The sequence below is a fragment of the Glandiceps talaboti genome, chromosome 7 (genome assembly GCF_964340395.1).
Source record: "Glandiceps talaboti chromosome 7, keGlaTala1.1, whole genome shotgun sequence".
Lineage (NCBI taxonomy): Eukaryota > Metazoa > Hemichordata > Enteropneusta > Spengelidae > Glandiceps > Glandiceps talaboti.
The window spans coordinates 4868268-4883250 of NC_135555.1; the positions used below are offsets into that span (position 1 = coordinate 4868268).

The 14983-nt window shown below is 36.5% G+C and overlaps 1 protein-coding gene across 2 annotated transcripts in view; it reads left to right on the forward strand.

Moving 5' to 3' along the window:
• Positions 1 to 4601, forward strand: part of LOC144437158 (CD109 antigen-like) — a 49339-nt gene extending 44738 nt beyond the window's left edge. For both annotated transcript variants that reach the window (XM_078126027.1, XM_078126026.1), the window contains exons 29-32: positions 1467 to 1639; positions 2992 to 3154; positions 4001 to 4103; positions 4250 to 4601. In XM_078126027.1, the coding sequence (XP_077982153.1) occupies positions 1467 to 1639; positions 2992 to 3154; positions 4001 to 4103; positions 4250 to 4437 (627 nt within the window). In that variant the 3' untranslated portion in view covers positions 4438 to 4601. The remainder of the gene's footprint in view (positions 1 to 1466; positions 1640 to 2991; positions 3155 to 4000; positions 4104 to 4249) is intronic.
• Positions 4602 to 14983: the final 10382 nt, after the last annotated feature.

Sequence of the window (14983 nt, forward strand, 5' to 3'; positions counted from 1 at the left end):
TTCCTAATACATTGTAACCAGTTCTGGTAGCAGTGAATGGGCCAATTCCTAGTACATTGTAACCAGTTCTGGTAGCAGTGAATGGGCCAATTCCTAATACATTGTAACCAGTTCTGGTAGCAGTGAATGGGCCAATTCCTAGTACACTGTAACCAGTTCTGGTAGCAGTGAATGGGCCAATTCCTAATACATTGTAACCAGTTCTGGTAGCAGTGAATGGGCCAATTCCTAGCACACTGTAACCAGTTCTGGTAGCAGTGAATGGGCCAATTCCTAGTACAGTGTAACCAGTTCTGGTAGCAGTGAATGGGCCAATTCCTAATACATTGTAACCAGTTCTGGTAGCAGTGAATGGGCCAATTCCTAATACATTGTAACCAGTTCTGGTAGCAGTGAATGGGCCAATTCCTAGCACACTGTAACCAGTTCTGGTAGCAGTGAATGGGCCAATTCCTAGTACATTGTAACCAGTTCTGGTAGCAGTGAATGGGCCAATTCCTAGTACATTGTAACCAGTTCTGGTAGCAGTGAATGGGCCAATTCCTAATACATTGTAACCAGTTCTGATAGCAGTGAATGGGCCAATTCCTAGTACATTGTAACCAGTTCTGGTAGCAGTGAATGGGCCAATTCCTAGTACAGTGTAACCAGTTCTGGTAGCAGTGAATGGGCCAATTCCTAGTACATTGTAACCAGTTCTGGTAGCAGTGAATGGGCCAATTCCTAGTACACTGTAACCAGTTCTGGTAGCAGCCAATCAGTATAGTTTATGCAGTAAAAGGTGTCTAATCGCCATGACTTGACCATGGCATCTGATTCAATGATCATTTTAATTCTACTTGCCACCTACCCTAGTATTACATCATTAATAAACATAGGTTTCTGGTCAAAGTCTGGTATCTTATCAAATACAACACTGCTACCAGAACTGGTTACCAACATTTTCAAGGTCAAATAGCCAAATTTGTCTCTACCGTAACTTAAGAAGTTGATTACACAGAGACTCCATTCAAGTGTCTACACCTATAATATCAGACTCCATTCAAGTGCCTATACCTGTATTATGTGACTCCATTCAAGTATCTACCCCCATATTATGACACTCTATTCAAGTGTCTACACCCATATTATCAGACGCCATTCAAGTGTCTACACCCATATCAGACTCCATTCAAGTGTCTACATCCATATTATCAGACTCCATTCAAGTGTCTACATCCATATTATCAGACTTCATTCAAGTGTCTACATCCATGTTATCAAAGGTAAGCTATCGCAAGCTGACAAACCAACATAATTAACTCTTTTCCGTTCAAAGACATGAGACCACGACAAGTCTCTGGGCTAGCTGATTAATTATATTTGATGAAAAAATATCTTATTGGACTGAATTTTTGTAGTCGCTAGGCTTTGGTTACCTAATTGTCTTCTTGTCACTAATTACACTTTTCATTGTATCCTTTAAGCTACCAGTGACATCGGGTAGTGTGACAGTGAATGCTGTGGGCTCAGGAATAGCCCTAATACATGTCATTGTAAGCTACAACATAGAAACACAACATTCAAATGATGCATTTAACGTGGTTATTGTTACCCATGATGTCAATAAAAACAGGATTGAAATAGGAGCATGTGCAAGGTATGTAATAGATATCATTGGCTGCATTAGATTCTGCTACCTAAGGAGACTTAAAGGCACCTCAAGTTGCCTGAATTAGTTGTTTCAATTACTATGTAAAATCATACTTGGGGTGTTCCAAGTCGACTGTCTTCACAGAGCAAGGGATACGGTGGGGGTTTCTCTGACCTGACCTGACCTGACCCAAGTTGGGGATGACGCATGATTAGTTAATTTTGTCAGTTACAAAAGAATTTCATCTTTTCAGGAACTCTTGGATGAGTTCAGGATAAAACAGTTTGTGATTCACTAGCTAGAATGTCCACATCACTGGCGTTGTACTGCACCAGCTCTCGTAGTACACAAGAAATAGCACAGCACAACACAGCAGTAGTGACATGAACATTCTAGCTAATGGATTACAAACCATTTTTAGTTCCCGCCAGACAAAGTCCGGGACAGGGACTTATGGATTGGGTTCCGTCTGTCCGTGCGTCCGTCCATCCGTCCGTCCGTCCGTCCGCAGCCGTTTCTTGGAGATGCCTGGACCGATTTTTTTTCACACTTGGTACAGGGGAAACATACAATAGCATACATATGCACGTCAATTTGTTTCATGATACGATCCAATATGGCCGCCTAGCAGCCATTTTGTTTGCGAATTTTCCATGTCCAAAGCCATAACTCAAACATGCTTGAACAGATCTCATTCAAAGTTGGTATTAGGTCAGTGTTCTATGACATACATGTGCATATCCATTTTCGTCGTTATACGATCCCCCATACCTGACCCATCCTTTATTGTTGTAGGCATGTTCCATGTCCAACAAGCAGACACAACATATCTAAGTCTGTTTGATTTAGGTTCACAGGTGTTGTTGCATGATCAGAGTATTGATAATTCCTTAAAAAACAATCATAGCGAGGACTATGTCATGCTCAATGACTTGTTATCATGAACTAGCCCCTTGTCAGTAGTTTAGGATAGTGGATAAGTGGATAAGTGAAAATTTCAACTATTGTAGAAAGATAGACCAATTCATATATTGTTAATCACAGATTTAAAGCGTGTAGGCTCTGTGGTTTCCCTGGATACCCCAAATATGTCACTTTGATTTTCAAAGTTGCCCAAGTGACATGTCATTTTACCCTGACCCAAGGCTCATTGAGGAGAGCAATTGAAAGTCCCCTCTGTTATCAATAGACCTATACCAGTACAGTGCGCCCTCTCACAACTTATCCTAACTTTACTCCCCTCTTTTGCCTTTACTTTCCATGCATTCATATCAGTGGTCCTTTACATTTATCAAGAGCTGAATCACAATCAATGATTAAATTCTATAATTCTATAATTTTTGTACCAACGGTAATAGTTACCTTAATGATGGGAGCTCTGGCATGGCTGTCATGGAAGTTGGTGTGCCGTCTGGATTTTATGCCATTGAGGAATCTTTGACTAAGCTCATTAACAATGGGGAGAATAAACTGAAACGTACTGAACAAGAAGATCGAAAAGTTGTGTTCTATTTTGATGAGGTATGTATGTCAATTAAAGGGTCATGTTGCCAAACTGTTTTGGTTAGTAAAGTTTCTAAACAAAATATACCCTAGACTATAGACACTTTGAATCCGCCAAAAACCAAAAATGTTGTAGATTTAATCAATTTGAAGGTAGAAACTCAAAACAAATTTGCTGTCTTTTAAAAAGTAAAGTATGACCATGATGTTTTCTCTAACTGATATGGTGGCTTGTGTGAAACAGTCACTGCTGAAAAGTCAGATGGTCTGAGGCATCCATTGCTGAAAAGTTGGGTAGTCTGAAACAGTAGAAAGGATAAGCTGCTGGTGTACACCTGATAATTCATAACACAAACTTGAAAGATAGTCAAACATGTGCATGCGTGTGTGCTTGCATCACCTGTTCAGAAGGCCAAAGATATGCTATTGTTTTCCAAAGTTGTTAGCATTTTAGACATTTTCCTGCAAAATACCTAAAAGAAAAATTCACTGTAGACTTACATTTCTGAATTACTAGAAGAAACATGATAAAAACTTAACAAGTATTTACAGTTACGAGTAGTTCACCCTTTTCATGTACAGATATATGGAATGCATGTGTTGCCTGTGAATCATGTGACTATGATGCTATGCACATGTAATTACATGTAGCTAAACCTCTGTATTCGCTACTGGAAAGTTTGATGGTCTGAATCATTCAGTGCTGAAGAGTTGGCACTGCTGAAAAGTCAGGTGGTCTGAAACATTCACCTCTTAAAGGTTGGATGGTCTGACATTCACTGCTGAAAAGTAGGGTGAAAATGAAATACTGAAATGAAGCTCAGACCACCAATACCCTTTTATTTGTCTCAATTATTTTTTCAGATTGGGCCTGAAGAAACTTGTGTAAACTTTCCAGTACTGAGGTTGGCGGCAGTTGCAAAGTCTCAACCAACTGCAGTGCGTGTCTATGACTACTACAAACCAGGTAAGTCAGTTTATTGGAGGGGAATGGGTGATTGTCGCACTGTTCTTATATTGAAGGGGGTGGGGTGATTGTTGCACTGTTCCCATATTGATTATTATCCCACAGTATATAATTTTCCTTGTCTTGTCTTTCTCATTTTTCATCAGAAAAAAAGGGGTCTGTAATGTATGTGTCAGAAACCTTACAGAACACTGGAATTTGTGATGTCTGTGATGACTGTGGAGACGGATGTATGAAAATAACACCAACCAGCAACAAACCTAAAATGGCCGCTACTTTCCCTCTGTTTGCCTCCATGCTCTTTATTGCCTTAGCTATTCTGTATCAGTTTTAACCATCGTCTGCTTAAGTCACACAATCTTGTCATAAAATAGCTTTGATGAAGATGATTTTGATTGTTTGTTCATAATATTCATTGCACTATTCAGTGGTAACTCTTGTCATAATCATTTGTATACAAGGTGTTTTACAGGATATTTCATCTTAGCTTGCAAATGCCATGAAACGATGTATCAAGATTAGTGAGACTGATCACAAGGTTTCATGTTGAGATAGACACCATAAAGATAGCACACAAACATCCCGTATTACATAGTATCTTCTGTATTTTGTTAATGATAACAAAAAACATACAAATTTAACAAAATACAGAGCAGACACTGTGTAAGGGATGTTTGTGTGTTATCTTTGTTGTGTCTATCTCAACATGAAACCTTAGGATCGGTCTCACTAATCTTGATACATCGTTTCATGGCGTTTGCAAGCTAAGATGAGATCTCCTGTAAAACGTATTAAAATATTGTTGAAATTATTGATAATAAAATTTTTGGTTTGAGAATATTTCTAGAAGTGTCTTAAGTACTAAAACCTGGAGTAGACTTTGTACAAGCAAACAGATACAATTATATCATGTCATTTGGTCAAAGGTCATCGTAGTCAAAATTATATTGGGTCAAAGGTCATCGTAGTCAAAAGCAGATGATTTGAATTCATGTGTTTTAATTTGGATTTGTTTTATTTATATGTTTTTTTTGTTTAGTCGTAGAATGCACTCCAAATTTTACTTTTATTCACACACACACACACAACCAGAATGTTTAATTTCCCATTATTGAATTTCTTGGTACTTATAAATAGAATCATTGCTTACCATGCTGTGATCACAAACAGATATTATGCAGAATTTAAAATGTCCAAAATATTTTTAAAATGTTTGAATTTCATTAAAATACATGGCTGGCTGTTTTGCATGGAAAATTTGACAAAATTGAATAAAAAAGTTGAGTAAGAGTTTAAATTGTTTTTACCCAGACCAAATTGTAGTAATCAGACAAAATACTTGCCTGCATGAAGAGTACATGTAAAAAAAAAAGTTACAAATCGCTATTAGGAACCAACATTTTTATTCATATTTCAAATTTTTTCCATCATTTTTATATAACATTGTCATTAGAAAATAATCAACTCTGTATATCAACTGTATAACTCAATTTGAAATTAAAATTTTATGAATTAGTATCTTGACATTTACATAAAATTGATAATAACATTTTCATGGAAAAGAACTTTATATTTGTAATGTTATCTATCTTGGTATCTTTAATAAGGTATATCATCTTTACTAGTTGATATAGACAACATGTGATAATTGTACAAATACAGTCAATACTCATTCTTGTTCTGAGTTTATTATTCTGAAGGTTTTAAAGGAATGGTTGAGGAACATCTTACAAACAGATATTTTAGTATGAATGTTCCCATGTTATTGATACTTATACTTTCATTTGACTTGTCACTCAGTGTATTTGTTATTTAAGGAGGATAAAGATAACATTCCTTGGGCATTGTACCAGGATTCCCTACCTTAAATGAAGTACTTTGCATTGATATACAGGCAGATTCAGGATAAAAATGTTTTGTGATCCATGAACTAGAATGTCACCATTGCTGGCGCTGTGCTGTGCTAGTTCTTGTCTACTACCACAGCTAGTGTGGTTATAGGTACAGCAGCATGGACAGTCTAGCTAATGAATTGCAAACAGTTTTAATCTTGAATTTACCCCATATTCAAGTATTACCAGACTTAGTTCTTGGGTTTCCAAATGCTAGTATTGGTAAAAACACTGAAATGGAAAATTTGCTGTTTTTATATACACTCGGACTGCAATGATTTGTAAAATGGGAATTGTAAGGATATTCATAGCTTTATCTGTGTCTGTATAAATATGTTGAATGACCAGATAACTGGTATGTGATTGATGGAATAGTGTATAAATTCATAACAGCGCAAATGATTTGATTCTGAATAGACAACAGATTTTTCTTTCATAACCCTGTGTTTTGAAAATGGTTTTACCCATCGATAAAAGACACAGTGAGACTAAACCAAAATGTAAGAATCATAGAGGTTGTACAGATTAAAGATGTTATGAATTTTATACAATTTGATGTATAACCATGATTTTATGGCTAAAAAGTAGTTCTGTGCAGGTCACAGACACAAAATGATATCATCATGACCAGAAATGACAGATACAATAATAACAGATTATAGTAGACAGACACAGTGTATAATTGTGGTAGTCTGGTCTAATTTGTAGAAGAATTGTGATAAGACAAGACAGGCTTTTGAAACCTGACATTTACACATTAACCTTAGTTTATTATCATCTGTATATGTATAATTGTGGTAGTCTGGTCTAATTTGTAGAAGAATTGTGATAAGACAAGACAGGCTTTTGAAACCTGACATTTACACATTAACCTTAGTTTATTATCATCTGTATATGTAGAGACACTAGAGCTAATAATATTCACTGCCGGGCTGTGTCTCATTCTGTAATGTCACCTATATAGATATCTTTCAGCAAATATGTTTTGTGATTTTATTCATTGATGAGCAGATAATGTAAATCTGTCATGACAGTCAAACTGAATTGTCATGATTATGAAGTAGATTTCGAATGTTTACATTCTGTCATTTCGACTTTTAGAAAAACAAAAGAAGTTCTTAAAATACACCTATAACTGTTTGGTACCACCATTGACTGTTTAGCGCCCTCGACGGTAAGGTTTGAGGAAAAAAAAAGTAATTCACACCAATCTGTATTAGAAATGTTTCCCCGTTCAACTTTTGTTCAAACTTTTTAAAACTTTAAAAACATTTGGAAAGAACTAGTTATATGACATAATTGAATTTTTATCATGTATAAAAGAATGCTGAGATATCGTCTTGTATTTACTTCATTTTCTTGGTATTTGGTGTAATATATCATTCCTGGAACTAAATATTTCTGTATATGTTTGTGTATGTTATGACGATCTCGTAGATATATGTAATAAAAGTATATTAACATTACTTCTTTTATGTTCTTGTGTCTATTTTTTATAGATTAGATATCCCAGTTGCATTGGGATGTGTGTCCATATCATCCCTCTATCCCCAATATCTCAAAACCCACTGGACTGATCATTGTGAGATTTGATACACAAGTTACACTTACCTCAACTTAAACTGACTTGATTTTTAGCCTAGTCCATGCATATAAATGAGTTTAATTAACATATTTAGTATGTCTGTGGAATTTAATCAATGTAGTAGCCCCCCCCCCCCCCTTCGTCTATTGGGGCTAAAAAGATGTGGCGTGGCCAGCATAATAGCCCCGCCCCCGATTTCGTCTGTAAAAACAACATGTGGCATGGACGATATAATAGCGCCCCCTCCCACGTGCACCCCCCCCCCCCCCCGACTTCGTCCGTTGGGCCTAAAAACAACATGTGGCGTGGACAATATCATAGCAGGGCCGTAGCCTGACCAAATTGCCAAGGGGGACAGAACTTTGTCTTGGTGCAATCATGCATTTAAAATTTAGATAAGTGCTAATTTACATACATTTGCATGCAATTTACATAATATATATATATATATATATATATATAAACATACGCAATTAAATATCATATGTAAGGTCAGAAAAAATAAAAAATGCTTGTCAACGGGTAACCTAACCCATCACATTGGGTAAGTAGGTCGATTTCATTTTTTCACAATGCTTGACAAGGATAAAACAAACCATATATAATGACAGCAAAATATTTCAGGTCGAGTTTAGATAGAACTTATTCAGTCATCTTGATACTATCTCATGCAATCTGTCCGCATAGCTACAGTTAGGAAATGTACACAATTTACGGTTAAACAAATGGTGTAGTTCCTCGCACCCTCTCTTCTCAAAAAATGTTAAGCCCCGCCAATTGAAACTCAAGCATTATTTTAGCCACCCCTTCTGTCACCTACACTACAGTGGAGATATAAAATCATATGGTACAATGATGCATTGGAAGGAGACAACTCCAAAGGTGGAAAAATTGAAAATAAGACAGTATAGGAGGCCATTTAGAGGCATAAAATATCAAACCACAGACATAATAAAATACCAGAATTGAAACAATTATGCTATGCATTACATATTATCTGGAAGTGTATTTTGTTGTGGCAAAGCTGAAAGATATTATGCGGATGTGCACATGGTAAATGACTTCTGAAGTTTAATTTCGTTCCAAAAAATCCCGAATAAAGAGCAAAACATTTCAAGACTTTCAGACTTTTGATGGCCCAATGGTCGTAAACATTTGTTCAATTCTTTTTAGTGCACAATGGATATTTAATCTCAATTTATGCTTGTATGCAACATCAGAGCCAAGTAAACCACTGTATAAGATATTATATAATTTGGAATAGACTCAAATGTATATTGTTACATGTACTATTCAGAAAATATAACGAAATATCCTTAATTTTGAAGAAAAAAATGCGAAGGCCGCATGAGGCTATATTGCCCATCACCAGACAAAAATATATGGGTAGGTTGAACAGCTTTTTCATTTTTTCTGGCCTAATGTCGTATCTTTCAAAGTAGTTGCCGAAGAGATATCACATTCAAAGTAAAAAAAATGGATGGTGCTTTCTCAAATAAGTAACACAACAAAATAATCATTTTCTTTACCCAACTCTCAAAACTGTTATGGCCTCGTTTATGTCGGAACCCAAGGTGAACTCAGAGAATTCTCCTTGTCATTATCATTATAATGGGAATTGAAGTTTGGATTTTGATGTCGAAGGTACAGCTCTGTTTACAAATTCAGTGCCATTCTTTCCATAGCAAATTATCGCTTCAAAATGAATTGCGTAATAACGCTAGTGTCAGTGTGCAATGAGATAATTATATCAAACAACATTTTAACCAAAGACAACGTCGAACACAATTATTGAAAGAAATATCTTCAAATAGTGGATCTTAAACTGCGTACCTAGTTTAATAGTTTTTCATGCCACCAAATATTCCAAAAAGAGATCTCCCGTTTTATCAGCATGAAATGTTTTAATATAAGGAACAAGATGGAAATGAGATCGAGCGCATCTTCGGAGTCACGGCATGCAGCATAGCGGGCAACCTCACGTTGAACGACTTTTTCCGTCTTTTTTTTGAGTTTCACTCGCTGACATTATAATTGCGACTTGCTATCTTCAAATGAAGGAGATTTTCAAGACTACTACTCGCAGAAAATGCACAGTGCATGTGTACACTTCTTTTGTACTTTCCCGCGCAAAGAATTTTTAATTTGCTGCAAAAAGTTACAATTTTTAACGGGACACAATTTAATTCAAAGTTAAGCCAGCGTACAATAGCGATATAAGATACATATTAGCCATGAGTCAGTGTACAGTCACTTTAGTGAACTATCAATTGAAATCGCGCATGCTAGGAATCGTCACATAAATATAACGATTTTAATAGCATCGCTATGTATTCAAAAAGTAGCTTTTTTCTTTCTTTTTTCCAAAATCTCAGGGGGGGCCAGCTGCCCCCCCCCCCTCTGCAGGCTACGGTACTGAATAGCCCCCCCCCGTCCGTCGGGGGCTAAAAACAACAACAGATGGACGACACATGTTAAACTCAATAAACAAACTTATGCTGAGTAAGCTTTTCAATGATATCCACCGAACAGAAGATAGACTAAAAGCTGAAGTGGATAATAACAACATGATCATGGTAACAATCGGACCAGAACCCTACAGACATGAAAACAATCGTTTCAGGATACAATGAAACAGTAATGAACCTTTCATATTCACGACAAACAAGTACTACTCAAGAATCGATCCATGCTGTGAATGAGTACAAAATAGAAATGCTGCCTTGAAACAATGGGAATGATTTGACTAACAATATTCTATACACAATACGAATTCGATTTCAAGTATTCTAATGTACATGAAGTATCAGTGCTTCAATCAAAGTTTCACGCACACTACTTTCGTTTATTGTACACCTATCAACTCAAGTTGTGGAGTAGATCTATTGATGAACAAGCTAACTAAAGTTATTGTGATGGGATGCGTGATGGCAGGACTACCACTGTACAACACATTTTTTCCGCTAATATGTGAGACAGTGTATGGTGATATAGCATAAATAAGAATAGGCTTTCTTTATTCACATGTTAAGGCCAAAGGTCAACAAAAAACCCAAATTTTTCGATTTATCATTTGACCTCAATATTAAGATTAAAAAATGGAAATGTTAACATATTAAATGAATAATTGCTGTGTCTAGAATAATGTTCTCCGAGAGGCTTTTTTTCTAATTTCTTTAAATCAGAATTGTCATCATTTTCATTTGTTTACATTTTGCAGTTAGAGTATTTTCCATAAAGTTTGAATTCGAAGGAAAATGAACATGACTAAAAAAACTTGTATAAATAAAAGCTATCATAGAACACTTTATATCTCTATTCTGGTTCTTATTTCTGGCATGAAATATTGCAAGATGTCAACAGATCATGACTAAATCTTTATGAAGATCTATGAACCATGACTTGTACTATTATACACCGGGACACGTATTATTGATTACTGGAGCTCTTGCTTGGTTCTCTCTCTCTCTCTCTCTCTCTCTCTCTCTCTCTCTCTCTCTCTCTCTCTCTCTCTCTCTCTCTCTCTCTCTCTCTCTCTCTCTCTCTCTCTCTCTCTCTCTCTCTCTCTCTCTCTCATCTCTCTCTCTCTCTCATCTCTCTCTCCCTCCCTCCCTCCCTCCCCCCTCCCTCCCTCCCTCTCACTCATCTCTCTCTCCCTCCCTCTCCCTCCCTCCCTCCCCCCTCCCTCCCTCCCTCCCCCCCTCTCTCTCTCTCTCTCTCTCATCTCTCTCATCTCTCATCTCTCTCTCCCTCCCTCCCTCTCTCCCTCCCTCCCTCCCTCCCTCCCCCTCCCTCCCTCCCTCCCTCTCGCTCATCTCTCTCCCTCCCTCTCCCTCCCTCCCTCCCTCCCCCCTCCCTCCCTCCCCCCTCTCTCTCTCTCTCTATCTATCTCTCTCACTCACTTTGACACCATTCGGCATCATAATCAAATGGAGTTTACATAAAAGTTATGAAGAAATTAATAATTTAACGACTCTGGAAAATATTGGACGCTGCAATATTAACAGAAATCACGATGAAATGATTTCATCAAAATCGGAAAGACCATTTCCCCGAAGGACTAAAATAACATCTAATATGATATGTATGACAACACTTATCGAATTCAAATTCATATTAAATGTAGAAGTATATTATTTTAAAGCAACGTAACTTTCTAGCTTAGTAGTGTACAATAAATAGTATACAATAGTACAGATAATATCTCACATTTATCATTCAGAATTTTATTCAAATGAACCACAGCGAAAAAGTCTCGGATATCAAAACAGGTACTTGGCAGCTGTAAGGACCACTAATATTTCTCTACGGCCATGTATCAGTGTTGTTTGTCTAGGGTTTTATGGGTTTAAATATTAGCATTTAAGTAATACCATGTTGCCCCTGACAACCGACGTCTGCTTGCATGATAACACCCTCGGTGGTTTAGAACGTTCCTTGACGAATGCACTAGTTAGTAACTAAACACCCGATGTATACAAAGGCTGCCTGTCGCTAGTAAAATATGTTTGTCCTCACCAGTCATATCATTCTAGTCCAGCATTAACGACTTGTTATGAGTTCCACATGTATTTAGTGCCCAGTAAGACATGGCGGGATATACTATATATATTCGTCTCCTGGCTGATAGTACTGCTTGCAGACGGTGTACAGGACGTGATACTGACTATGTCCCACTGGGACAATGTCAGAACCGAGTCCTGACTTACTCCGTTTGCAGGCAGTACTAATACTTGTCAACAGTGCATTTGACCGCATGGCAGGTTTCTACGAAAGTAAAATACTTTTTAGTTTGTCCACGGTCTGTGTACGTTCGTATCCCATAATCGTTGACAAAGTAAACGTGTTTATTTCAGTAAACGATTACATGTTTGTAGAAGGCTGAGGTGTAACAGTTAAGCGTGAATGTCCTGTGATCATAACTGCACTGTTGTATGTGGCATTTATTGTAAATGTGTATGGAAATGTATCTAAATAGTAAGTTTGAACTATTTGAATAAACATTAAAATGGTTGAGAAAACGTGCTAAACGTACCTGTTACATATCCTTTACTTCAAAGAGGCACAAGCTGAGTTTACACATCTTTGGGATATAATTTTCTCACAGTATTCTACTTACTAATGTATACTTAACCACCATTTGCAATTGACTGAACTTAGTCCTGGTATTGGGATATAACTTATAAAAGTTCCGATGACGTAATTTATTATGCGTATCAAAAACATGTACAGGAACTCCCTATAATAAAATCAACAGTTCTAACAATGCCAGAACACAATAATCAAATACATGTATATGTTTATGTCTCAATGAGTTTAAGTCTCATATCATAAAAGGTATGATTACTTGTGACTGTTTACCCAGTTTCTTTACAAACCGCAATCTCTTTACTCATGGTGTAGACAGGACAGATTTTCATCTAGCACAAGATGAGTTATCTGACATTCTTGATTACTACATAGGATAATCAACACTCTCTTCGGCTTTATACACTAAGACTACACTGCGGGTAACTTGTCTAAAACGCATATTGTTATAATACTTTTTACGTGCTAAAGCATATGGTATCACAAACGTATCGACATATTTATGCCATGTATTGTTATAATTTGGTTTATTGAGTGTATTTCATCAATCCACTACAGTTAGAATTACACTTTGTTGTTTCGACGTTGCTCTAGGGGGATTGATCAGACGTTGACGACTAGTTTGGTAAGAAGAATGTCACTAGATTCAATCGAGTGTATAAGATTACGTTTCTGTCTCTCGCATCATTAGAAATCTGAAATAAATCTACAGTAGGGTTTAACAAAACATATGTTAAATTAAAAAAAATAATAGAATGTAAATGCTGACAAGAAAAACAGTTAATGTTTTGTAGTGAAAGGACATTGGTTCTTGTCTTTGCCTGAACATTATGCATAACATATTTTAGTAAACTAAAGACGAAATATATATGCGTGCGTGTGCGTGTGCGTGTGCGTGTGTGTGTGTGTGTGTGTGTGTGTGTGTGTGCGTGCGTGTGTGTGTGTGTATGTGTATGTGTGTGTGTGTGCGTGTGAGTGTGTGTGCGTGTGCTTGCTTGTGTGTGTGTGTGCGTGTGTATGTGTGTATGTATGTGTGTGTGTGCGTGTGCTTGTGCGTGTGCGTTGTGTGTGTGTGTGCGTGTGTGTGTATGTGTGCTTGTGCGTTGTGCGTGTGTGTATCTATTATAAGGATAAAATTCGTGATTGATCGACAGATAATTTCGTATGCAAGGAACTAGAACACTACAAATGAAATAGTGAATGAATTCTCACAAATACAAAGACTACAGAGAATCGCCGCCTTTATATCTAAAATATATACTTTATAGCTATCCTTGAAGCTAAACTCAAGTCTCCGTCCCCTCCCAAGTAATAAACCTAAACACTATTCTGATTTGATTTATTTAATATTAACGTTAGTATACGATCCATATAACAATCCGTCTATTTCATACTTATAAAGCAATATTGTTACACGTGTGATTTCATAGCTTTCAAGGCAATGACAATTCAAATTAAAATTTCATAACGCATTAATCTATTAATAATTCACCCATTACTCACAGTCAAATGTGAAAAGTGATTGAAACCTATTGAAATTTCTGTTGCATGAACTCATTTGACATGAAAACGTTTACATTTTTCATCTTGCGTATTGTTGTGTAAAATATGAAAAGGGGTGCCATGGTAGTATCCCTGAGAACGAAATATTCTGTAGTTTTTGCTTTTGAAAATTCTTAGCTAGTATACGTGTCCTCGGTATCAGAATCCTAGACATATTTTTTACCAGCCTGGTTCAACAACAATCCGCCGTATTGAAAACTTAGGTTAACTCTCTTCTCAGTACCACCAATGTAACATACTAGAATCAACTGTCTGCTTTTAAATACAGTACCATATAATGGAATATAAAGTTGTTACATTTTTTTCATTATATATGACAGCGACTTCACCAGTTTTGTATTCTTCGTTTAAATAAATAATTCTTAGTATGTTCTATAGGTTTGTGGCTTTCATGAAGTAAACTAAGGTTGTTTTAATTTGTGTACAAATATCCTTAAAGTTGTAAAAATTACGAATTACGAATTACACTTGTTGAATAAAGAACTTCCAAGTCCATTGGCTATATTACACACTTAAATTGCAAGTAAATATTTCATGTACAAAATACACATTTCCCTTGAGACGGTACTGGGAAATATCACTAGATATGAATAAATCATGATATGACAGAAAGGACATTTATTTATTGAATGATGTGAAATGGTGGCCAGCAAGAAGATATCTTCGATACTATGCGCAGAGTTTCGGACAAAAGAGAATGTCACAAAGAACGAGAAACAAAAGAGATACAGAGAGAAACAGTTATTTCACTG